Raw genomic sequence first — 23,152 nt, 5'->3', positions numbered from 1 at the left:
TAATGTGATATAAGAAATGCCGTGATAGGGCTAACTTCAAGAGGCTATGGAAGAACATAAGAGGGGCAACAATGAAGCTTGAGGAATCAGAGAAAACTGATTCTGGAGGTAAAAAAGTCAACCTCTAAAAAAACATGTAGAATGGCCCATACAGGACTCAGCAGGGGGGCCAGTATGGCTGGCTCTGGCTGCAGGTTGGTAACATGAACAGAAGGCCAAGTTCCTTGTTTGTTTGTTTGTTTGTTTTTTGAGACAAAGTCTCACTTTGTCTCCAGGGCTGGAGTGCAGTGGCATGCTCTCGGCTCACTGCAACCTCCACCTCCTGGGTTCAAGCAATTCTCCTGCCTTAGCCTCCCGAGTAGCTGGGATTACAGGTGCCCGCCACAGCGCCCAGTTAATTTTTGTATTTTTTTGGTAGAGACAGGGTTTCACCATGTGGGCCAGGCTGGTCTCAAATTCTTGACCTTGTGATTCTCCCACCTCGGCCTCCCAAAGGGGATTACAGGTGTGAGCTACTGCACCCGGCCAAGTTCTTGGAGGCCCTTGATGCCAAGCTAGGGAGTCTAGGCTTAGTGCTGAGGGCAGCGAGGAGTCATAGGGTGCTCAGGTGGGTGCCTTTCCTTTAAATGAGAAGTGCAGGCTTTGAGCTTTCTCAGAAATTTAACTTGGGCCCTTATGCAAAAAGAACATCAAGACTAGACCTGACCTGACAGCTCCATTGACTGCCAGGGTACCTCTGTCCACTTTCATTAGGCCTCAGAAGGCCCAGTAATGATGGCATCAGCTTCACTGGCATAGAAATAACTGAGCAATACTCTACCACCTGAGGTTGTCCCTTTTCTGGGTAGAAGCTAAATTGAAATTTTAAAATGACTCTATTGCCATTCTTCTGAACGCAGTTGACTTCTTTTTGTCACATTAAACCAAGTTCCAGACACTGGAAACAGAAATCCCAGCTGCCATTGCCCATTCATTGAACAATTGGTATTTTGGCCTTGTAGGGAGACACACTAGCTTATGTTTACAGAGCTGTTTACATTTGATGATGACAACAGTATAACTGAGAAAAGTCGCCCTATAGAAAAATATGTTTTCCTTCTGTTCTAAGAAAAGTCCCACCGCATCAGCCAGAGCAAGTGTGTCCAGCATATATAGACAGCAGCAGACTAAGACCCATGAAGAAAAACCTGCCCCTCTCCATCCTGTCTACCTGTAGGGTCAACTGGGGTTTGGAAATATTTCCACAGAAAAACTTCACATCTTACTCATTCACATTCCCATTCTCCATAATCAGCCAAGTCCCAATTATTTCCTGTATTGTCTCTGCCGCGTTAGTTTTGTGAGACAATGGTGAGTAGGGCAATGGTGCATAACTCAAACACAGGGCCAATCTAAATGAGAAACTGGCAGAGGGCTCACGGGGTGATTGCATTATTCATGAAAAGACGTCAGAACAATTGGAGGATAACATTAGATTTTAACTCACAGCAGCAATTACAAGGCAATTATCCAAAATGGTATAATTGCCACAGTTACAGGGTGTGTGGCAGAACCTACACCGCATTCTTCCCACCTCTTTCGGTGCCATGATGAAAACTGGTCTGTACACTGCAAGAGGAAATTCTGCAGAAGAAAACATGTATATTCCCTCCCCTCATGCCCCACACAGCAAGCAACCAGAGGCTCAGTGAAAAATGTAGCTCGAGGCCAGGCTTAAATCTTGCAGGAACCCTTGTCTTGCTTATGCCAAACTGTGCTGCTGTCAGTTATTTGACCCTGTCCTTGTGTGAATTTCAGCCTATGCCTGGAGCCTGAATCCTACTTCCAGATGCAGTCTCTTAGCCAAGGGCACTCCAGATGTGGCAGTGGGAAGAAGGTATGTGCTTTGCAGGCAGCAAGCTGGGATTTACTTACTGTTCTAATACTGATGGTGTGATTCAGCATCTGCTAGTATAAGGGTAGGTACCATGATACCCTTATAGTTAGAAGATGCACTCAGTGCATATGACATGCAAGATAGTTTGCATATCTTCTTTAAGTTAACCTCCAGGGTTCCTGGTTTTCATGCATTTATTTATTTAACAAATATTTATCTAACATCTTTGTATTAGGCTCTGTTCTAGGAGATTGAGTTACATTAATGACAAAATAGAGCCCTGCCTTTGTGAAGCTTCCCTAATTGGAGTAATTTTGCACAACCCTCAGAGGCCTGAAAGGTACAATGTACTGTCTATAGCATCAGTAGAGCAAGATGCAAATTGGGATCAAAATATTCTCACCTTTCTCGATTCATTCCTTCCCTTTCCATGTCACTATCCTTTCCCCCTCTTCTATCTTGGCTTTAGAACTATGTGTCTTTTCAAATCAATTCAACACACATTTCTTAAGCACCTGTTAACTTGACAATATCTAGCAACATTTAAAATAGGTATATCCATTGATATAACAAGTTTGTTATTAAATCTTCATTGTAAAATATACTGGAATAGGATTGCTAAAATATGTCAAATGATATTCATCGCAGTATTGTTTGTGATTGTCCCAAACTGAAAATAATGAAAAATGTATATAAATAAGTGGGGACTATTAAATAAATTAGGGTGCATTCCTCTGGTGGGATATTATGCAGCTGCTAAAAGAAGGTGCTAAGAATGGAATGATGTCCAGAGACTCCCACCAGGTGAAAAAGGCAAATTGCAGAATAGTGTGTCCAGTTGGATCCCGTATTTGTAAAACAAATTTCACACATACAGAAGAAAAATGACAGGAAGGATATGCACCAAAATAGTATCTGGTGTGCCTCTTGGGAGTAAGTTGGGGATAGAAAAGACTTTTGTTTTCTTGTTTGTCTTCTAATTTAAAATTTGTATAGATTACTTTTAAAGTCAAATAAAAATACATTTGACTCTTGAACAATGTGAGTTTGAAGTGCTTGGGCTCATCATTAGTGGATTTTAATCAATAAAAGTTACACCAAATGTACCTGCTTTCCCTTCCACCTCCTCTACTTCTTTCACCTCTCCACACATGAGACAGCAAGACCAACCCCTCCTCCTCTTCCTTTTCCTCCTCAGCCTACTCAATGTGAAGGCAATGAGGATGAAGATCTTTATAATGACCCACTTCCACTTAATAAATAGTAAGTATATTTTCTCTTCCTTATAATTTCCTTAATAACATTTTTCACTAGTTTACTTTCTTGTAAGAATACACTATAATTTATATATATGTGTGTATATATATATATATTTTATATATATACACAAAATATGTGTTAATCGACTGTTTATGCTATTGGTAAGGCTTGTGGTCAACAATAGGCTATTAGTAATTAATTTTAGGGGGAGTCAGAAGTCATGCGTGAATTTTTGACTTTGAGGAAATGTGTGTCCCTAAACTCGACCTTGTTCAAGGGTCAACTGTACATAAAGAATATGGATCATCCCCCAGCCTCAGGCTACTAAGAGAGTGGGGCTTCCTGCCTTTGAGGAGTGTGATGATTAACTTTATGTACCAACTTGGCAGATATTTGGTGAAACATTATTCTGTGAAAATGTTTTTAGATGAGGCTCACATTTAAACTGGTGGGCTTTGAGTAAAGCAAATTATCCTTCATAATATGGGTGGGTCTCATCCAATCAAATGAAGGCCTTAGTAAGACAAAGACTGAGGAGCTCCCCTGAGCAAGAAGGAATTCTGCCGACAGACTGCATCACAACTCTTCCTGGAGTCTCCAGCCTATGGGCCTACCCCTTGGATTTTGGACTCACCAAACTTCCCCACAATCACTTGTGCAAATTCCTTAGACTAAATCTCTCTCTGTCTCTGTCTCTCTCTCTCTCTCTCTCTCCATATATATATATATGTATATATGTATATATGTATACATTGGTTCTGTTTCTTTGGAGAACCCTGACTAATATAAGAAGCTTGGAGTTTAGTAATGTAGTGACACATCAGGGAGCGGAGTGGTTCTTCTGAGTGTCCCCTGAGACTAAGCATGTTATTAGTGGGCACAACAAGGGGTGACTTGGTTTGGGGAGGGGCTAGAGCTCCATGATCTCCTTCAGCCACCCCAAACAAACATGAACCCCGAGAAGGTGTTGGCCCTACAAAAGTGGCTTCAAGAAAGCCCTCCTAGAAATTCGAGGAAGTTGCCTCTGAACAAAGTATGAAGTTTTGGGAAGTTCCCATTCCTTGTGACCAGTAAGGTGTTAGGCCCTGGCCTGAAGGTCTCCCGTGGCCCCTTGGCAGCATCCACATCTCCAAAGGCTCTCATTCTTGAGCACAAGCCTCTCTCCCAGTGGACAGGCCAATGATCCAGGGATGTCCCAGGGAAAGGGACAGAAGTCCTCCTTGATGCCAGTTTTAGAAGGTTAAGGATTCTCTTTACCACCACTTCCCCTCAGCTCTCCATCTTGAAAGCTTCAACTTCCATAAATTTATCCATGGCTTTCAAATATAAAGAAGCCAAATCATTAAAACTTAGTTATGATGACTTTGTAAGCTCAAGAAAATTATTAAAAATATACACAATACAAAATATAATATATTCCTTGTGAGGAATAATAATGAGTTCTCACTCTGTTAGTTTACAAGAGAGCTGGTTGTTTAAAGGAGCCTGGCCCCTCCCCATCTCTCTCTTGATTCCTCTCTTACCAGGTGACTCATTGACTCTCCTCTACCTTTTGCCGTGATTGTAGGATTCCTGAGGCCCTCACCAGGAGCAGATGCTGGTGCCCTGCTTCCTGTATAGCCTGCAGAACCGTGAGTCTTAATAAACCTCTTTTCTTTACAAATTACCCAGTGTCAGGTATTCCTTTATAGCAATGCAGAATGGACTGACTGAGCTGGCTCACTCTGTTGGGCTGTGTTTCTTATCTCCAGGCTTCTTGAACTGAGGAGAAACTAGAATCACAGCACAGCGTGTGCCAGGCACAGTGCTAAGCACTCATATAAGCCTCATCTAATTTAACCACCATCATGATTCTGTAAGGTAGATATAGTTTTGGTTGTCAAACTAAGTATTCTGAAGAGAAATTCAACAATAACAATGACAAAAAAGAGAAAGAAAAAAAGAAATCAGAAATTCAGAGAAGTTAAAAATACTCTTGTGGCCAGGCATGGTGGCTCATGCCTGTAATCCCAGCACTTTGGGAGGCCAAGGCGGGTGGATCATGAGGTCAGGAGATTGAGACCACCCTGGCTAACACGGTGAAACCCTGTCTCTACTAAAAATACAAAAAAAATTTAGCCAGGCATGGTGGCGGGCACCTGCAGTCCCAGCTACTTGGGAGGCTGAGGCAGGAGAATGGCATGAACCCGGGAGGTGGAGCTTGCAGTGAGCTGAGATAGCGCCACTGCACTCTAGCCTGGGTGACAGAGTGAGACTCTGTCTCAAAAAAAAAAAAAAAAAAAAATACTCTTGCAAGGTCTCAGACCTGGCCAGAAGGTGCATTCATTTTCTAGAGCTGCTATTACAAAATACCACAAACTGGGTGGTTTTAAAACAATGTAAATTTATTCTTTCACAGTTCCGGAGGCTAGAATTCCAAAATCAAGATGTCAGCATGGTTGGTTCCTTCTGGAGGGTCTGAGGGAGAAACTGTTCTGTGCTTCTCTCCTAGGGTCTAGAGTCTTTGGTATTCCTTGTCCTGTAGACACATCCATTCGATCTCTGTCTCCATCTTCACATGGCATTGCCCCAATCTCCATCTGTGGGTCTATGTCTCCTTCCCTCTTCTTATAATGACAATGGTCATTTTGGATTGGGAACTCCCTAATATAATATGATCTCATTTTTAACTATAATACATTTGCAAAGACCCTCTTTCCAAATAAGGTTACATCCACTGACACTGGGGGCTGGGACTTCAACATGTCTTTTTTGGAGAATACAATGTAACCCACAGCAGAGAGAGTCAAATCTAGGTCTCCCTGAAACCAAAGCTCTCAGTGGGGCACTGGGAAATCTTGATAGTGAAATTAAAATAGGAATTTACAGATACAAAATGAGTTTAGATTATTGTAAAATCATTCTAGCAGTCTTGAAAATGCATGCTAGACAACTAATTAATACAAAGCATCACAAAGATACTTGGAAATATTTACATAAGCAATGCCTGAAATAATGTAAAAATGGGTAATTCAGTAAGTACAGTAGATTGGAGCACATCTGTGAATATTGGGTTCATCAAAAAGTGAATTCAGTTTTTAATTTTTAACTCAATGAGCACTAATTGGAGACAAAAAAATGTACAACCTCTACCTGTCTGGAGAAGCTGGCATAATTCACCAGTAACTCAATATCATCTCCATTATATACAGAAATAGTTCATTCATTTTCTGTTGCCCCAGTGTGTAACATCAGATAGTGAAATAGATTCACACGCACACACGCACACCTGTGCACAATTATTACAAAGGGAACAACACTGGCAGCTTTGTGTTAAGGAAGACATGAGATTCAATGGCAATTTGTACATTTTTCTCTCAAGTATTTTTCAGTTCCACAATAATTTTCATGATTTAGATTTAATCATTTAATCCTGATTTTTGCTGGAAAGTCAAAATCAAAATAAATAATTTAATTTGCTGACTACACTGTATGAACATTGCTCTTCACATTATCTAAATTTAAGATCTATGCCACATGACCAGAAAATCAGATTTTCTCATTGTTAAAAATGATCAGAATAATCCAGCAGTATGCCTCCAGGTTATTGGTTTCTCTAATTACCTTGTATCCTGAATTCTTAATTAATTATATTCTGAGACACGTAAAAGTCCCTTTGTGTTTACAGCCCATTCTAAGACTTTTCTGTGCTAGGTGAATTATGTACACAGTAAATCTTATCACTGAATTTCAGTTTTGTCCTTCAAGTTGCTGTCCTTTTTGGTCATTTAAATCCCATTCCTCTCAAAGTCAATTTCCTGCCATTTACAACAAGCATCCAAACTGCTAGCTTTCCCATACACCAAGATCCCCTCACCTGTCACTGAATTCTCTTGTGACCTAGTTAAATGCTGTTTCTTTCTGGGTCACAGAAATCATACAGTCTTAAGTCTCTACCTTAAGAAGCAGCTCCTGAAATTGATCAGAGCCTTGGCTTCATCAAAAAATCACCAAGTGAGAGGGTGATGAGCCTCAATACAGATACACAACTGCATCAAAGCCCTGGAACTCCTATCTGCATAAAACACATTTATTTAAAGATGTTGGATAATGCTCCAAATAATTTTCTCAGAAATTATGGCTCCAGAGTTTACCTGAGCTTTAAGTCAAAGGATTTTTCATTTTTATAAATTTTTTAAATCATTATCAACTGAACTGTTTCTCCAGCAGCCAGGCTAGATGGGACTCCTGGAAATTATTAAAGCCCATTCTACACAGTGGGAGCTGAATGAAAATTAGGAAAAATAACATGTAGTAACCATTTACATGCTTATTACTGTCGGACACTGTACTAAGCTCTTTGTATATGTTGCATCATTGTCTTCTTGTAATCATCCTGTCTTGTAGATTCAGCAACTGAGCAACAGAGTGATTAACTCAACCAAGTTCACAAAACTATTCAGTCTGTTCCAAGTGAAAAATCTAAAGCAGTGCTTCCCAGATGTTAAAGTGCATATGGATCTCCTGGAGAACTTGTTGAAGTGCAGATTCTGATTTGGTGGGTCTGGCATTCTGTATTTCCAGCATGCCCCCTAGTAAGGCTAATGCTGCTGGTCTGTGGACCACAATTTGAGGAAATAGGTGGAGACTTTAACTCTACAGCCTAAGTAGTACAATTGCTCCTGATGAACCTCATAGGGAAAGTCATGCTTTAAGAATTCCTTTATGTTTTTCTACATGATAGAGATAAACAATCTCAAGGTTATAGATTTATGACCATCCATACATGGCCTGATGTTATGAGTAGAGCTCAGCATTTAGGCTCTGGAGAATTGCTTTAATTTTTCTGGATAGCATCTATCTTTCCTGGAGCTTCCTATCCAAATGCACGGCCTGAGAGCCTGGCATTTTGTGCTTCAGAGAAGGGGTTCTGCTATCTGGCTCTCCTCTGTGCACCTGTCCCTGGACAGGCAGAGAGGAGTAGCACAGGTGATAATGTTCATAGAAGTTGAGACAGAGAGCCATGGTGGCATCAAGGCACCATGGTAGTCCCCAGCCCAGGGTGACCTGGGAATCTACAGCAGCAGTGTGGCTTCCAGACCACTGGGCCAGCTCCATACACTTGGGAAGAGAGTGAGCTATATAGGTTGCTGCCTAGTGTGTGTAACTTGCTGGGATTATTATCTGGGAAAACCATTAAGGCTTTTCTCCATTTACAAAAATTAAAAACTCAACAAAATAAGAGGAAAAAATGGGGAGAAACTCTCAGACTTAAAAACAGACATTCCCTTTGACCTAAAAATTCTGCTTCCAGAACTCTATCCTTCAAAAATCCTAGCACTTGTGCACATCTGCACAAAGATGTTCATAGGAAGATCTGTAATAGCAAAACATAAAACAGTCCACCAATAAGAATGTGATTCAATAAATTATGGAATGACCATTACATGGTAAGAAATACAGCCATTAAAAAGGATATGGCATTGATCCATGAAGATGTCCCAGACGTACTACTAAGTAAACACAGCAAGTTTCAGAACAACATATAAAATATAGCACATTTATATATATGTAAAACATAGCATATTTTAATATAAAATATATATTATATAACTCCCATCTACCTATGTGTATTTGTACATTGTTTTAATAAGTTTGGGCTGCTATAACAATGTACCATAGACTGAGTTGTTTATAAAGAGCAGAAATTTATTTTTCACAGTTCTAGAAGTTGGAAGTTAGGCTCCAGCATGGTGGGGTTCTGGTGAGGTCCCCCTAGCAGGTTGAAGACTGCCAACTTCTCGAGTAACAGTACAAAAAATTAAGGGAACATTTTTTTTTTTTGAAAGTTTAACAGTTTTTCATTTTTAAGCCACTTGTTCTTGTTTGGCTTGTTAGGCTGTCTTAATTTTGTGCCAGTTCCAAGTTATCACTTATTATTAGATATTCACGTTGTTCCAAATTCTCTTTATCACAAACAGTATACAGTAGGCATAACTGACTGACTGAAAATTAATTAGAATTTTAAAGGCAAAAGAACGTGGACAAAAATGGAAGGATTTTGAGAAATAGACCAAACTGCTTCAAGCTGCATATGTAGGTTGGAAAACTGATCCGTTGTACACCCAAAGTACCACTTATTCAAAACTTGTCACCAAAAATGATAATTTTCCCTTGACTCACTGATTTGACAGAGTCATTCTATTGACCAGCTTGCATTCACCCATGATAGTTTTGATAGAATTGTGTTGGCCAGATCCTTTGCTCCAGCAGAAAAGGACAGGTGAAGATTGGAAGAGCAGCCCCATGTGGGTCACATGGCCTCAACTTCTCAAAATGGACATTGTGGAAAATGGAGCTTGTTAATCGCCAAGAGTTTGGACAACAGAAGAGTGTCAATTTGGTAGACAAGTCAGAAGGACTGTACATGAAGGAGTTCACATAGCAGGCCTGACTGCTATCCTTTGGAAGCCTGTTTACAAGGTTGGCCTTTGGCTGGCATCTGGGAACTTGGACTTCAGGAGGGTTCCTATCGTTTCTAGAATAACAAGAGGGGTTCACTATTCCTAAACTGTGCAAACAATATTGTTCATGCTGAACACCTAATTTCCTTCTAGGAGTCTAGAAATTTAGTACATCCCAGGCAGAGGCTGCCATGTGACCAGCCCCCAATAAAAACTCTGAGTGCTGAGGGTTTTCTTTTTCTTTTTCTTTCTTTTTTGAGACAGAGTCTCACTCTGTTGCCTAGGCTGCAGTGTGGTGGTGCCATCTTGGCTCACTGCAACCTCCGCCTCCTGAGTTCAAGTGATTCTCGTGCCTCAGCCTCCCAAGTAGCTGAAATTACAGGCACCCGCCACCATGCCTGGCTGATTTTTGTATTTTTAGTAGAGATGGGGTTTCACCATGTTGGCCAGGCTGGTCTCAAACTCCTGACCTCAGATGATCTGTCAGCCTCAGCCTCCTAAAGTGCTGGGATTACAGGCATGAGCCACTGTGCCCAGCCCTAGGTGCTGAGTTTCTAATGAGCTTCCCTGGTTGGCAACATTTCACGTGTTGTCACAACTTGTTGCTGGGGGTGAATTAAGCATGTCCTGTGTGACTCCACTGAGAGAGGACCCTTGGAAACTTGTTCCCCTTGGACTTTGCAAAGCATATGCCTATCTTTTTGCTGATTTTGCTTGGTTTCCTTTCATTTTACTTAATCATATCTGTGAGTACAACTATGTGCTGAGTCTTGCAAATCGTCCTAGTGAATCATCAAACCTAGGAATAGTCTTGGGGACCCCGACCCAGGGACAGAAGAAAAAAGTGACCTTTCTTTAGATAATTATTTCCAAGCTAGGAGCCAGCTCTTTTAACCTAATGAACCAACAGAGAATGAAGATAGACATAAAATGTTTTTTTCTTTTCCTCTCCCCACAAGAGATCAATACTATTTAATTTTTTTTTTTTTTTTTTTTTTTTAGACAGGGTCTTGCTCTGTCAACCAGGCTAGAATGCAGTGGCATGAACATGGCTAACTGCAGCCTTGAATTCCTGTGCTCAAGCAATCCTCCCACCTCAGCCTTCTGAGTAGCTGGGACTACAAGCATATGCCACCATGCCTGGCTAATTTTTTTTTAAGTTTTTGCAGACATGGGGTCTTGCTGTGTTGTTCTGGCTGATTTAACTCCTGGTCTCAAGTGATCCTCCTGCCTTGGCCTCCCAAAGTGTTGGGATTACAGGCGTGAGCCACTGCACCCAGCCAATCAATGCTATTTCTTAATTGACACCTCTGAATTGCTCTATCATTTCTGAGGCATGGATGGAGATTTACGATAATTCTCTTTCTTCTAAGGATGGCCACATGAAAGACATAGACATCAATATTCTCCTGATGCTTAGCTTATGAACACATCACTGTGGTGTGAGGTTGAAAGGCAGGAGACTTCCAGCATTTTCAACACTTGCCCCTCTAAATCCTTCTCACTGAAGTTGCCAAATTTACTAAAATTAGGTAGGTTTTAAGAGGACAAGTAAATTTATCTGGAGACATCATTGATTAGTTTTTCAATTAAAAACGAAGACCACATAGGTACTGGGAATCTGGGATAAAAAGAAAAGACATGACTCCATCTCAAACGGCTACTAGTGTATGGGGGAGCCTGGGAGTGCTGGAGTTGGCTCACACTGGCTTGTGAGAGCTGACTGTTAGACTGTCAGGAATTTTGTGAACTAGTTCCTATTACTTTGGTAGCCTGAAATCAGCCATGATCAGAGTATTTATACAATAGAAATTGGCAGAGGCAACAAACTGGTGCTCTTCCTCTTTCAGATGTTTGTGAAACATTTACCTGGGGGAACAGACAAGCATCCAGAGAACTGCAGTGCGGTGAGTACTGCCAAAGATGAGCTCTGGAAATCAACATAGATTTCAAGCAAAGAGTAGGTGCATATGTAGCTAGGGGCCATTCCCCAGGGAGTGGCCGCACAGTTCTAGGATCCTGGTTGGGTGGGGCAGGTGGAGCTCTGCTGCTGGCACAGGTAGGGACACACTGTGGTGGCCAGCGAGGTCCATGGAGGGGCCTTTCCTTGCCTGTGCGCAGACTGCAGAGGCAAGGCAGAGGGCATTCCTCCCTTTCTGGAGTTCTTCCTGGTCCCACGCTGACTCCTTGTGATGTCAGTTCTGCAAATTACAATTAACTCTTGCACAGCATAGGTGTTAGGGACGCCAACCCACTCACAGTAAAAACCCATGCATAACTTTTGACTCCAAAACTTAACTACTGATAGCCCACTGTTGATTAGAAGCCTGACCAGTACCACAGTCGATTAACACATATTTTGTATGTTACATGTATTATTTTCCATATTCTTACAATGAAGTAAGCCAGAGAAAATGTTATTAAGAAAATCATAAGGAAGAGAAAACATATTTACTATTCATTCAGTGTAAGTTGATCACTATAAGTTCTTCATCATCATTGTCTTCACATTGAGTAGACAGAAGAGGAGGAGGAAAAGGAGTAAATGGTCTTGCTGTCTCAGAGGGGGCAGAGGCAGAAGAAAATCTGCATTTAAGTGTACCTGTTCAGTTCAAACCTGCCTTGTTCAAGGTCAGCTGTATCAATTTGAGCCCTACTCCCTGTCTCTAACCTCTTCTGTGTATATTTTAACAGACCTTCACTCCATATGGAACATTTGCTGGAGCTTTTTGGAGGAAAGCTCAATTGTGCCCCAAACTTTTGGAAAAAACCCTTTTTTTTTTTTTTTTTTTTGAGGGAGAGGAGTGCTGGAGCTGCTGTCTAGAAGAGGTGGGGATGTGCTTAGATTTCCACAGGTGTAGGACTCGATGATCTTTATTTGTTCAAGCCTCCAGCACTCTTTTCAATTTTCCCACCAAGGAAAAATCTCACAAGGCATGTGCTCAGTAAGAAGTTACATAAGATTTCAACATGTGTACCAGGACAGATGGAAGTTTTTCTGGAGGTAAAAAGTCTCGGGGGGTCGGGGAAGCCACACTAACACAACAAAACTAAAACATCCCTTTCAGACCAGAGGCCCCTCTCTTTGAGGGGTAGACTACGGCTAAAGAGCTTTGCTCTGTACCACCTCTTTCTACCGAGCCCTGTGGAATATGCCCTCCTAAATACCATGCGAGCAATGAACTAAAGACAAAGAAAAGGAAACCCTTAAAAAGAGTCAACACAATTGCTAGTTTCATTTTTTTCTTTTTACTTGAAAACTTGTTTTAACCATCAAATTTTGGCAGTTACAAACCTGTACACTGTTGTGTTTTTTTGTTGTTGTTTCTTTTTTTTTTTGGCTGTCTTTTTTTTGTTTGCTTTTTTTTTCTTTTCTTTTTTTTTTTTTTTTAGAAAAAGAACACAAGACTGAATACTGCCACCAGCAATATATGCATGAACAATCCATTTCCTTAAGGAACAAAATCCACTCTAAGTGTTAGCTTTCCCCTTTGCATAAGGTTTGGTGTGTGATGTGTGTGCAAGTTGAGGTGAGTGTGCATGTATATGAAGAAATGACATACCTCATTAAGACTCTGAAATTGCATAAAAATAAAATAATAACTGGGCAAAACACATTCTTTTTTACAAATGTCAATAAAAACATTTTTCTTGAAAACAGAGAAAGTTAAATGAAAACAGTAAGAACCAAAGAAAGGTTACAGTACATTTTGAAATGAGTAAAAAACATCATTTTCAAATCTAAAATCCTTGTGTGTGTGTGTGTCTGTGTGTGTGTAGTTACCTCGAAAGTTTGCAGACCAACAGCGTGGATGACTTACAATTATATTCGACCCCCCAAATTAAAGCATCCTGATAGGCATCAAATATAGTATCTACAAAAGCCTGGAAAATTGAAACCATTTATATACAATTTTATAAACATTTCAAACACCAAAACATACATCTTTTACAAACCAGCCTGTTTGCAACAGGCAAATGTACAAGACAATCTCTCTGATACAGTGCTTAAAAAGAACTGCTTCCATTTCCAAACACATTTGCCACTCCCAAAATGCAGTAGTGTGGGCTCATAAGATTGTTAAATAGTAGCAATTCAGGTATTTGTTTGCCAGAAGGGTACTACAGTACATACTAATCGATCCAAACACGCTCCAAATGACTCTACGATTCTCAAGTGCATTCTAAACACTAGAAGAGACTAATTATGGCCTTTGCGTATTATTACCTACTTGTAATTATTGCTTTTCATTATTATATAAGGAAAGAAATATCATATTCTTTTCCTATCTCTTAGCCAGCTGGCTAAATATTAACTGATGCCAAACCCACAAATGGTGACTTTAAACCCCAGCATTACACAACCAGAAGCTCAAAGACATCGTGGATTTTCATCAGAATAATGTGCAGTTGAACACTGTGGGACACAAACCAGCAAAAACATGTAACCACCTTCTCACAGAGCACACAAAATGATGACATGGAATAAATGCCTCTTCAAATCTCCATTTCCCATGGTTTGAAACTAAAAACATAAAACATTAAAGCCTAACCACTTTAGCAATACCTGTGCACTGGGAAGGCAGCGGAGTGAAGAGCCAATTATCTGGACAATCCATGCAAAATGAACACTAGATCTTCCTGAATTACTTCACATAAAACTGTTTTCTGGATCTTTAATAATTTATTTTGATAATCTCCTTTCTCAATTCCCCTGACTTTGATGATGCAAACATAGCATCAGTGGGGGTAGTGGGTAGGGTGGGGTGGGAAGTAAGTAGGAGAGGACTGATGGTAGATATGTTCAACCTGCTTTTTTCCAGAATGTGCTAGTAATTTCCAAGGGAAGTTCCAGGCAAATCCCAGAAACTAGTTCCCTTTCCAGGCTTTCACAATGATTCCCTAATTGGATGGACCTCAAAGCGTGGACCACCTACTCATGTTCCTAAGTCTTTTACATGGCATTTCATGAATAGGCAGGTCAAGGGTACATGGAAAGCTGGCATAGACTAGAACGCAGCAGCAAAATATTCATAGAGGAAAGGGAATAAACAAAGCATGCACTTTATTCACCTTTTATTACTCCCAAGTTCTTGCTTACTATATGGCGAGCACCAAGAGTCTAGCTATTCTCAACCTAACCAGAATGTGTGCAATACTAGTAAAGTGCCTACAACAGATTATGGGAAATGGCTTCCAGGAGGTGGCACATACATGTTCGAAAAATGAGAAAGACATTAATTGATTTAAATAGTTTCCACATGGTTTCATCATGGTGGAGGGGGTAGGACAAAGAGTAGCCAGTGTTTGTGGGAAGAAAAAAAATGCAAAACCAAAACCAAAAATGCAACCAGTAGGTAACAGTATAATCAAAGTTTCACTACAACTGATGACTGGTCTGTGCTGAACTCTGTAATTATCATTTCATCCCTATTATACACACATTCATTTGGCAAAAGCAGCATTTCGATGAATGTCTACAGAAATGTATGAATTCTACAACCCCTCTCCCTAGGGTGACTGCAAGGAAACATAAGATCATGAGGCTTCCAGAAAAATATTCTCCATGAATTTTCTTTTATAGCATATTCCAAAGAAGGAATGGTGGAAGTCAGAGGGTCCATCAGAACCAGGTGGCTCCCATGCTGAAGGCAGTGTAGGGGTGAACAATATGATGTAAAAAGAATATTGGCCAGATGGATGGGTTCTACTCCTTGTTAAGCGAATTAACTTCCTCTGTGGGCTTGGGCAAGTCTCTTCCCCTCTCTGGGTATGTTTCCTCTTTGATAAAATAAGGAGTTTGGACTAGCAAATAGGATTCTTCCAGCTTTTTTGAATCAGTGGTCATCCCCACCTAGTAGCATCTTGGCCTGACTGCAAAGCATTTCATAATCTACAGGGAAATCTAACTTTCCAAAAAGTGAAGAGATATCATGTGTTTAAAGATAATGAATCAAAACACAGTACATGCTTGCCTGGTATATATTTAGCTGCAGAGCTATTCTGCAGAAAATCAGGGGACAATATCCCAAAGAAAGAGATATTTTATATAGGTCATAGCAAAGGGTGGGCACAATTTTCTTCAGTGGCTTCATGACTGCATTAGGATCTATTTATTCTTTCATTACTGTGTCAGTCAGGCATTCTCCCTGGAAGAGATGCTGTGTAAGCAGTAGTGACTCATCGGCATTAATCTCATTCTAATATTTCCTGGGGGCAAGAAATGAAATGTTGGTTTTACTTTGATGGTTTTTATGTCATTGCATTACTTAAAGTGTAGCAGTGACTCTATTCTAGGCCATTAGTTTGTCATTTTTTTCCATGATTCTTGCAAATGTGCTTCTTACATAAGAAAAATACCAAAGACTTTCTCGAAAGCAGCCTTAGTGAAATTCATTTATTTCAAGACCACAGTGCGGATAATACCTCCATGAGTAGGTCTGACCAAGAGACAGGAAGAGAAAGGCTGAAAAACTTGTGAAGTGTATCCACTTACTTAGAAAGTTTGGGAATGAAAAGGGATTTTTTTTTTTTTCATAAACATTCAGAAATACTGACTCGTAAAAAAGAAGTGGATTAAACACAATTGAAATAACTAAAAATATGTCTGAGTGAATAATGCACAGACTAGGGACAGTACAATTTACACACCAATGCCATATGTCATCAGAAACTGTGGACACAGATTTGCTCATTAAGCAGATAGTGCAAATATGCATATATTTACCATGGCCACTGCACAGGCGGCCATAATCTAATTGAAGCAAAAAAGGAAAGTCACTCAACTTGTCAATTTTAAGTTTTGAGGACTGGATTGTTATATTTCCAGTGGAAAAATTCTCCTGTTAATTTTGGAAATCATGGCCAAAGTCCACAGATGAGAAGGGAATCCCAGGGTGTAATCAAACATTACACATTTTTAAAACAGAGGTAAGTTCTGGAAAATTATAACAAAACACTGTTTTTAAAAAGCACAGTTTTGGGCTGGGCGCGGTGGCTCATGCCTGTAATTCCAGCACTTTGGGAGGCCACGGCGGGTGGATTACGAGGTCAGGAGTTCGAGACCAGCCTGGCCAACATGGTGAAACCCCATCTCTACTAAAAATACAAAAAATTAGCCAGGCGTGGTGGCACACACCTGTAACCCCAGCAACTTGGGAAGCTGAGGCAGGAGAATCGCTTGAACTCAGGAGGTGGAGATTGCAGTGAGCCAAGATCACACCATTGTACTCTAGCCTGGGTGACAGAGCAAGACTCTGTCTTGAGAAAAAAAAAGCACAATTTTGCTTTATTGGCAGTACCAAAATAAGGTTAACTGAACCAGAGTAAAATATGACATTTGATGTTTCTCTAACACCATAGAGATCACAGAAATTGAAAGGTATGCCATGCTCGCCGGCAGAATTTTCAATATGGTCCATTTCCCAAAACCTTCACATTAGCTTTCCTCAAGAGCAGCCTTACTGAGTGCAAGCACATATTTGTACATAGGCCCAGACACACACACACTATTATAATTTATACACAATAACTAGTCTACTTTCCTCTTTTCTTAACATAATTGTATTTATAATGGTGACGCTACTGATTTAGAATAACAGACGCCTTTCCTCTGTATTATCAAGAATTGTGATTATCTAGGCTGCAAACTTTGAAGGTATCGTTTTTTCTTTTTCTCCCCCCTGAATTTGTGAGTTTTGCTTAAACTTCTAAAAATATCTAATTGTAGAGAAGCTATATGAACAAAGCCAACTTCTGTAGCAATGTTAGATTTACCGACTGGAATATTTACCAGAAAACACAAAACCAACCAGATAATCACATTCTTTCTAATGTTCAAACAGCTTTAACTTCCTCCCCCACCCACCAAATGGAACCCAAAAAGCCTCATGTTGCTCTTCATTGATACCTTTCTCGAAGATCATAAAACCCAACTATATTAGATTGGATGCTTAACACAAACAGAAATAACTGAGCATACTAAACATGTTATTCAAACCTAATTTTATAGCTGAAAATTGGGCAGCTTATCAAAAAAATAGAGTTGATTTAAAAGGCTTCAGCCCATTTTCTGGTTTGTTTAATAATATTTGTTTCTCTTTTCTTTCGCCTAAGAGACTAACTTTTCCAACAATCATTACTACTATTTTCATTTCATTGGCTCAAAATTACATGCAACAATGCCTCTTTGATTGTTGCCAGTTTTTAATACTGCAAGGATTGATGCTGTAACACTTTCCAGGGCACAATACTGCACAAAGCCATACAAGACTGGCTGTATAACTTAGTGGGTGAAATAATTTTTCCCTCTTTGCATTTTTAGCTGTGAACATAGGTACCTACATCAAGGATTACCAGTCACCTCTCAAAAACAATTTCTGAGCCTTTCATTTTCACCCAACTGGAATCAAGCTTGCTTGTTGGGACAGTATGACTTGTGAAGAAGTTTCTAGTGGAAAAATACCATATTCCCTTCTCATTCCACAGACAACGCTCCACTGGGACAGAAGCCCAGCCAATCTGCTCCCACTTTTCTGTAACAAACAGGGTGAAGTACCCATGATATGGTGTCTACACTTGAGTCTGGTGCTGAGTCTCCACAAAGGGAATGTGAAGGCTGGCGAGGCTGAGCTCTCCCACGCTCTCGTAGTCACTCATGGCTACTTCGGAATCGTCAAAGCCGCAATTGGCTGACACATCCGAGGATGAGGTGCCTCTGGAATTGTGCAAGGACAGAGACACGCTGTCTGCTGGGCCTGTGGGCTCTGTGCCCTGGTTCATGCTCACAGCAAAAGTACTAAATTCACAGCTGGCAGGCGGGCCCACCAAATCCGTTTCATTGGGGAATGGGTGAGGAGGGAGATACTGGCTAGGATGAAACTGGGGCCTTCTCCTGCAGTCTGGGCTCAGTGTGCTGGCCAGGGAGACAGACTGGGAGGGTGGCAGGGCTTCATATTGGTCCGGGAAGTCCTCCGGGAGAGGAGGAGGCAGCTGGTCCTGACTCAAGAACTCCTCTTCATGAGGTGGTGGGTATTCACTGTCAATGTCATAACCACCCAGGTAGTAATCGCTCTCCAGTTCCCGTGTGCTCCCCTGGTGTGCAGACCCTCCATCCTGGTTCTCATAGTTGGGCACTTCCTCTATGTCCGACAGGCGGGCCCCTGGCATCCAATCAGAGGTGTCCCAGTGATAGGCTGCAAGAGAAAAACCATGACAGTTAATTTCCTCTATACTGGAGTTGGTGCTTGGCTGGGAAAGGAGCAGGGAAGGGACGTGACATGCAATTTTTAGCATCCAAGAAACCCTAAGAAGCTTCTTAGAAGGGTCTATGGGGCCAGCCATGCTTTGGCCTGCGGAGAACAAGGCGATGGCAACTCTGACAGGTTGACACCTGGTTGCTGCAGAGCCTCACACTCAGCCATGCCATGAGATGAAGAGAGAGGGCACGCCGAGGAGACAGTTCCAGGACCCCTGAGTACTGTCCCCACTCCCTCTTCCTAGCCACATGCTATTGCAGAGCCAGACTGGCAACATGCTTGCAGAGAGGTCCATCAGCTGTGCTGTGGATCACAGGAGGCAGGAAGGCGTGCAGGCAAATGGGTGAAACACACGCACAGAGGATGAGGCTAGGAGGGGAATGCTGGTGGAGCTTTCACCTCCAATACTGAGCGCACGAGACACCTGAGACATGCAAAATTCAGATCAGGGCAGAGGGACAGGAACAGGGTAAGAATGAACTCAGCAATTCAAAACACACAAATAAAAAGTTATGCTAGGGTTGCGGCACAGTCACCTCGGTTGTAGTTCTGTCCTTGGTCCATGACAGACACTGTTTAAATACAAAGTGAAAAGTAAAACTGACAGTCCAAACCATGTGAAGAGGGATAAAACAGAACATTTGAGATGACTTTTAAAAACATGCTCCTAAAGGCCTATGGGCTATGACTAAGTTTAGCCTTTTTTATTTCTTCCCATTGTTATTTAGGAAAAAAACAAAGCAAAACAAAACAGATAAATCACATTTATGCCAGGCCCTGATTTTATTAAGTTGCTAATAAAAGTTCCCTGGTTGAAATAAGTATCCATAATATTGCAGCTCTGAATGATTTCTTAAGGATTCCCAGCTCATAATAGGTGCTTAATGAACACATGTTGAATATAAAGATAAATTTAGTATTAATCTGGATTGCAACTAATTGGGTGCGCTTCTCTTGAAAGGGATTTTATAAACAGCGTACCTCCTATATTTTTTACAAATTATGAAGTAGGTTTTTTTTTTTCAAAATTTTAAAACAGGTCCATAAATATCCCACATCTCATCAGAAACCAGCTGTTTATTGCCCCCTCTGTGGCCAATCCATTAAAATCACTCTTAGTCCAAAGTAACAAGGAAGCAAAATTTCAAGAAATGCTATGGAAGAAAAAAAGTAAATACCTTCATTCTCCATAGTGTCAACTACATTGTTGACAAGCTGAATGACAGTCACTATGGAGGCTTGTGGTCAGGAAAAGAAGGTCGGAGGGAGGGAGGGGAAGGACAGCTTCAGGTTAGTTGTGTATTTTAAACACACCTTATTTTAACAACAACAACAGCAACAATGAAAGTGCGGCATGCAAACACCCAAAGCCTCCCCACAATCTGTTAGGGAGTGTACCAGCGGACACTTTTATCTAGAGGGTCCCGGGATTTGTGGAATGGAAGATAAATGGCAGCAAATCCAAGGTCAGTCCTCCTGAAAGGCAGGATAGGTCATGATTGCTGAGTCATAAATTCACCCCTCATGACTTAGCAAAATCAATTTAGGAAGGCGGTGGCTCCTCAAGCTCATGCTAATTTCTCATTAACAACTCCCAAAGGCTCTCAGAGGAAGACCTCACTATTTCTGGGGATAATTATTTGTTGGTCAGTCATGCTGCTCTGAACCAAATGCCAGTGGTAGAGGATAATCTTTGCAGGGTTGATGGCTTCACGGTCACATAATGCCACTGACAGCCCAGAACGACCCAAAGCCTAGCTCCCACCAGTAAGATGTGGACAGAAGTCAGCATTTGGCCTCTCAAATAATTAGAATAGAGAAGGAGATATCTGTGGTCTATATGAGTTGCCTTAATGCTCAGTACAACGGCTTGTGGAGAGGTGATCAGGCTTAAAACCAATTTGATCAAAGTTCCTAACACCACCTGCCTCATTTGGGACCAACTTGGAATGTTAACCCTAAAAGGGCAAGAGTGTGATCCTCAGGGCGCACACAGCAGAGCCCATGAGAACAGTTAACCAGGCATCATTGTTGGAGCTGCTGGAGTCTGGACTGTCTATATTCTTTTTTTTTTTTTTTTTTTTTTTTTTTTGAGATGGAGTCTTGCTCTGTCGCCCAGGCTGGAGTGCAGTGGCGCAATCTCGGCTCACTGCAAGCTCCGCCTCCCGGTTTCACGCCATTCTCCTGCCTCAGCCTCTCCGAGTAGCTGGGACTACACGCGCCTGCCACCACACCCGGCTAATTTTTTTTTTTTGTATTTTTAGTAGAGACGGGGTTTCACCGTGGTCTCGATCTCCTTACCTCGTGATCCACCCGCCTCGGCCTCCCAAAGTGCTGGGATTACAAGCGTGAGCCACCACGCCCGGCCTATATTCTTAGGTGCTTCTATATAAAGTGCAAACTAGCCACAGCTTTTCTTCTGGCTAGGGAGGAGGAAAAGAGGATACATCAAGGCAGACAGATTTGGGAGTGTGTCTTGGACCTTCTGATAATGGTCAGAAAAAATCCACTGTTACACAATTTATTGTCCCAGCAGACAGATACACTGAAGGCATCTGCACTTCTCAGAAGTGCCAGCATTTGAAAGTGGTGATGAAAATAGGCTCTTCTACTTCCATGATTGCTTCTGTGGTCTTGGAGCTCACCTGTTTCTGTATTTGCCTTGGAGGCAAGGGCTATGCCTTTTTCATTTTGTACTCTGGGAAAAGGTCTCAGCACATGGAAAGAATTCAGCAAGGATTTATAGACTGAATGATTACATAAATTAATAAGTATCCATTTGTTGCTAGTTGCTGACAAATGGGAAAATGACCTAAGGTAAGGCTGCTTGTCTCTGTGGATGACTGTTTGAAATTATTCTTAGTTTACCCAGCACGTTGAAAACACTCACTGTTTTATGACTGTTCCTGCTTCCCTCCCCTTCCCTGGGGAGAACAACCCATCCTCCGAAGCTGGTTCCTCAGCTCAGAAAACCCAGTCCAGCATTAGCACCCTCTCCATAAGCATAAGTTCACAAGAGGTAGAGGTAGCAGCTTTGGAGTGTCAACAAAGTCTGTGAACCATGAGAAATTGCATGCAACATTTTGGGTGTATGTGCATTTTTCTAAGGAGCTGCTTCATAGTTTTTAATAAATTTTCCAAAAGCCCATAACTCAAATGATTATAAGGGGGATTCAATTGAATGAAGATTCCACTGGTTCTATAAGAAGGTTTTTGTCTCTGAACTAATTTCTAATGATGGGGATGTTGGATGTACAGTGAAGAGGGAAGAGATCATTGGTAAAATAAAAAAAGAAATAAATTACTCTGTCTGCTAGAGAATATCATTTCAGATGAAGTAGTTCCACCACACACCAAATCAAAGAGGACTCACTACTGGAGGCCCAGGGTAACTTCATCAACCCCTGATACAGATCTCTGGGCCTGCTCACAGCTACAGCTCAATGGGGGCTCCTTTGGCAATGACACCCAACAATGGAGTAAACCAGGGACCTGGTGAACACACTCAAAAGCCCATGAACAGGTTGAGAAACAAAGCCAGTTGCACCACCCTCCTCCCAACCATGGTCTTCCAGAACAGGAAGCAGAACCCACCCGCTCCGAACAAATCTGATGACTTCTTACCATTGTCATCACCAGAATCTGACTGGAAGGAGCTGAGGGACTGAACTTCAGAGTTGCTGCCTTTATTACTACCTGCAAAGCAGGTCACTTCTCCCGGGTCATCAACCCCTTTGTCTTCGTGGACAGTGAAAGAGAAAGCAGAAATTACACTGGTTACCTTGTGCCTATTTCCAGTCCCGCCCACCCCCCTCCCAGCTAGTTCACTTCTCGAGGCCCTTTCATTTGCTTAGAGAAAATAATTTAGCTCCACAATAGAAAATTGACTGTGCCATTGGGGGCAAAGGTCTGTCAATCAAGTGATTTACATTATGGATTCGAAACCCTTCGCCCATAGTAAATGAGCTTCCAAACAGCTGACAGCCAAAAGTAGCTGTTCCTTTCTCAAAGTGAAACAACTGAGTGAAGAGTGAAATGAGGATGAAGTGGCTGCATTGCTCTTTGCCATTCAGAGTTAATTTACATCATTTACATGAACTGATGAGGTGTCAACACCAGGTTAAATGAGATTACTTTTAAAATAGAGGTATAAATATTTTATAGGCAAGAATTCCTTTACATTTATTCTAGCTTCCATCTCTGGACAGTAAATGGAGTTTTCAGCTTTGCCTTCTAGAGGGCAGCGTTGTATCATTTTTGGGAGTGACCATGTTCTGCACCCTGTGTCAGGTAGGAGGGCTGGCAGTGGTGTGGAT

General features: G+C 41.4%; 1 protein-coding gene across 1 annotated transcript in view; it reads right to left on the bottom strand.

Moving 5' to 3' along the window:
- Positions 1-12,805: 12,805 nt before the first annotated feature.
- The window catches only part of FAT3 (FAT atypical cadherin 3), a 575,495-nt gene continuing 565,148 nt past the window's right edge, over positions 12,806-23,152 (bottom strand). The window contains exons 26-29 of the mRNA XM_055283247.2: positions 22,461-22,574; positions 20,015-20,074; positions 19,373-19,408; positions 12,806-18,773 (exon numbers count right to left, since the gene is read on the bottom strand). Of these exons, the coding sequence (XP_055139222.1) occupies positions 18,151-18,773; positions 19,373-19,408; positions 20,015-20,074; positions 22,461-22,574 (833 nt within the window). The 3' untranslated portion in view covers positions 12,806-18,150. The remainder of the gene's footprint in view (positions 18,774-19,372; positions 19,409-20,014; positions 20,075-22,460; positions 22,575-23,152) is intronic.

Source organism: Symphalangus syndactylus, chromosome 6 (assembly GCF_028878055.3).
Source record: "Symphalangus syndactylus isolate Jambi chromosome 6, NHGRI_mSymSyn1-v2.1_pri, whole genome shotgun sequence".
NCBI lineage: Eukaryota > Metazoa > Chordata > Mammalia > Primates > Hylobatidae > Symphalangus > Symphalangus syndactylus.
This window is presented reverse-complemented; position numbering and strand designations above follow the sequence as displayed.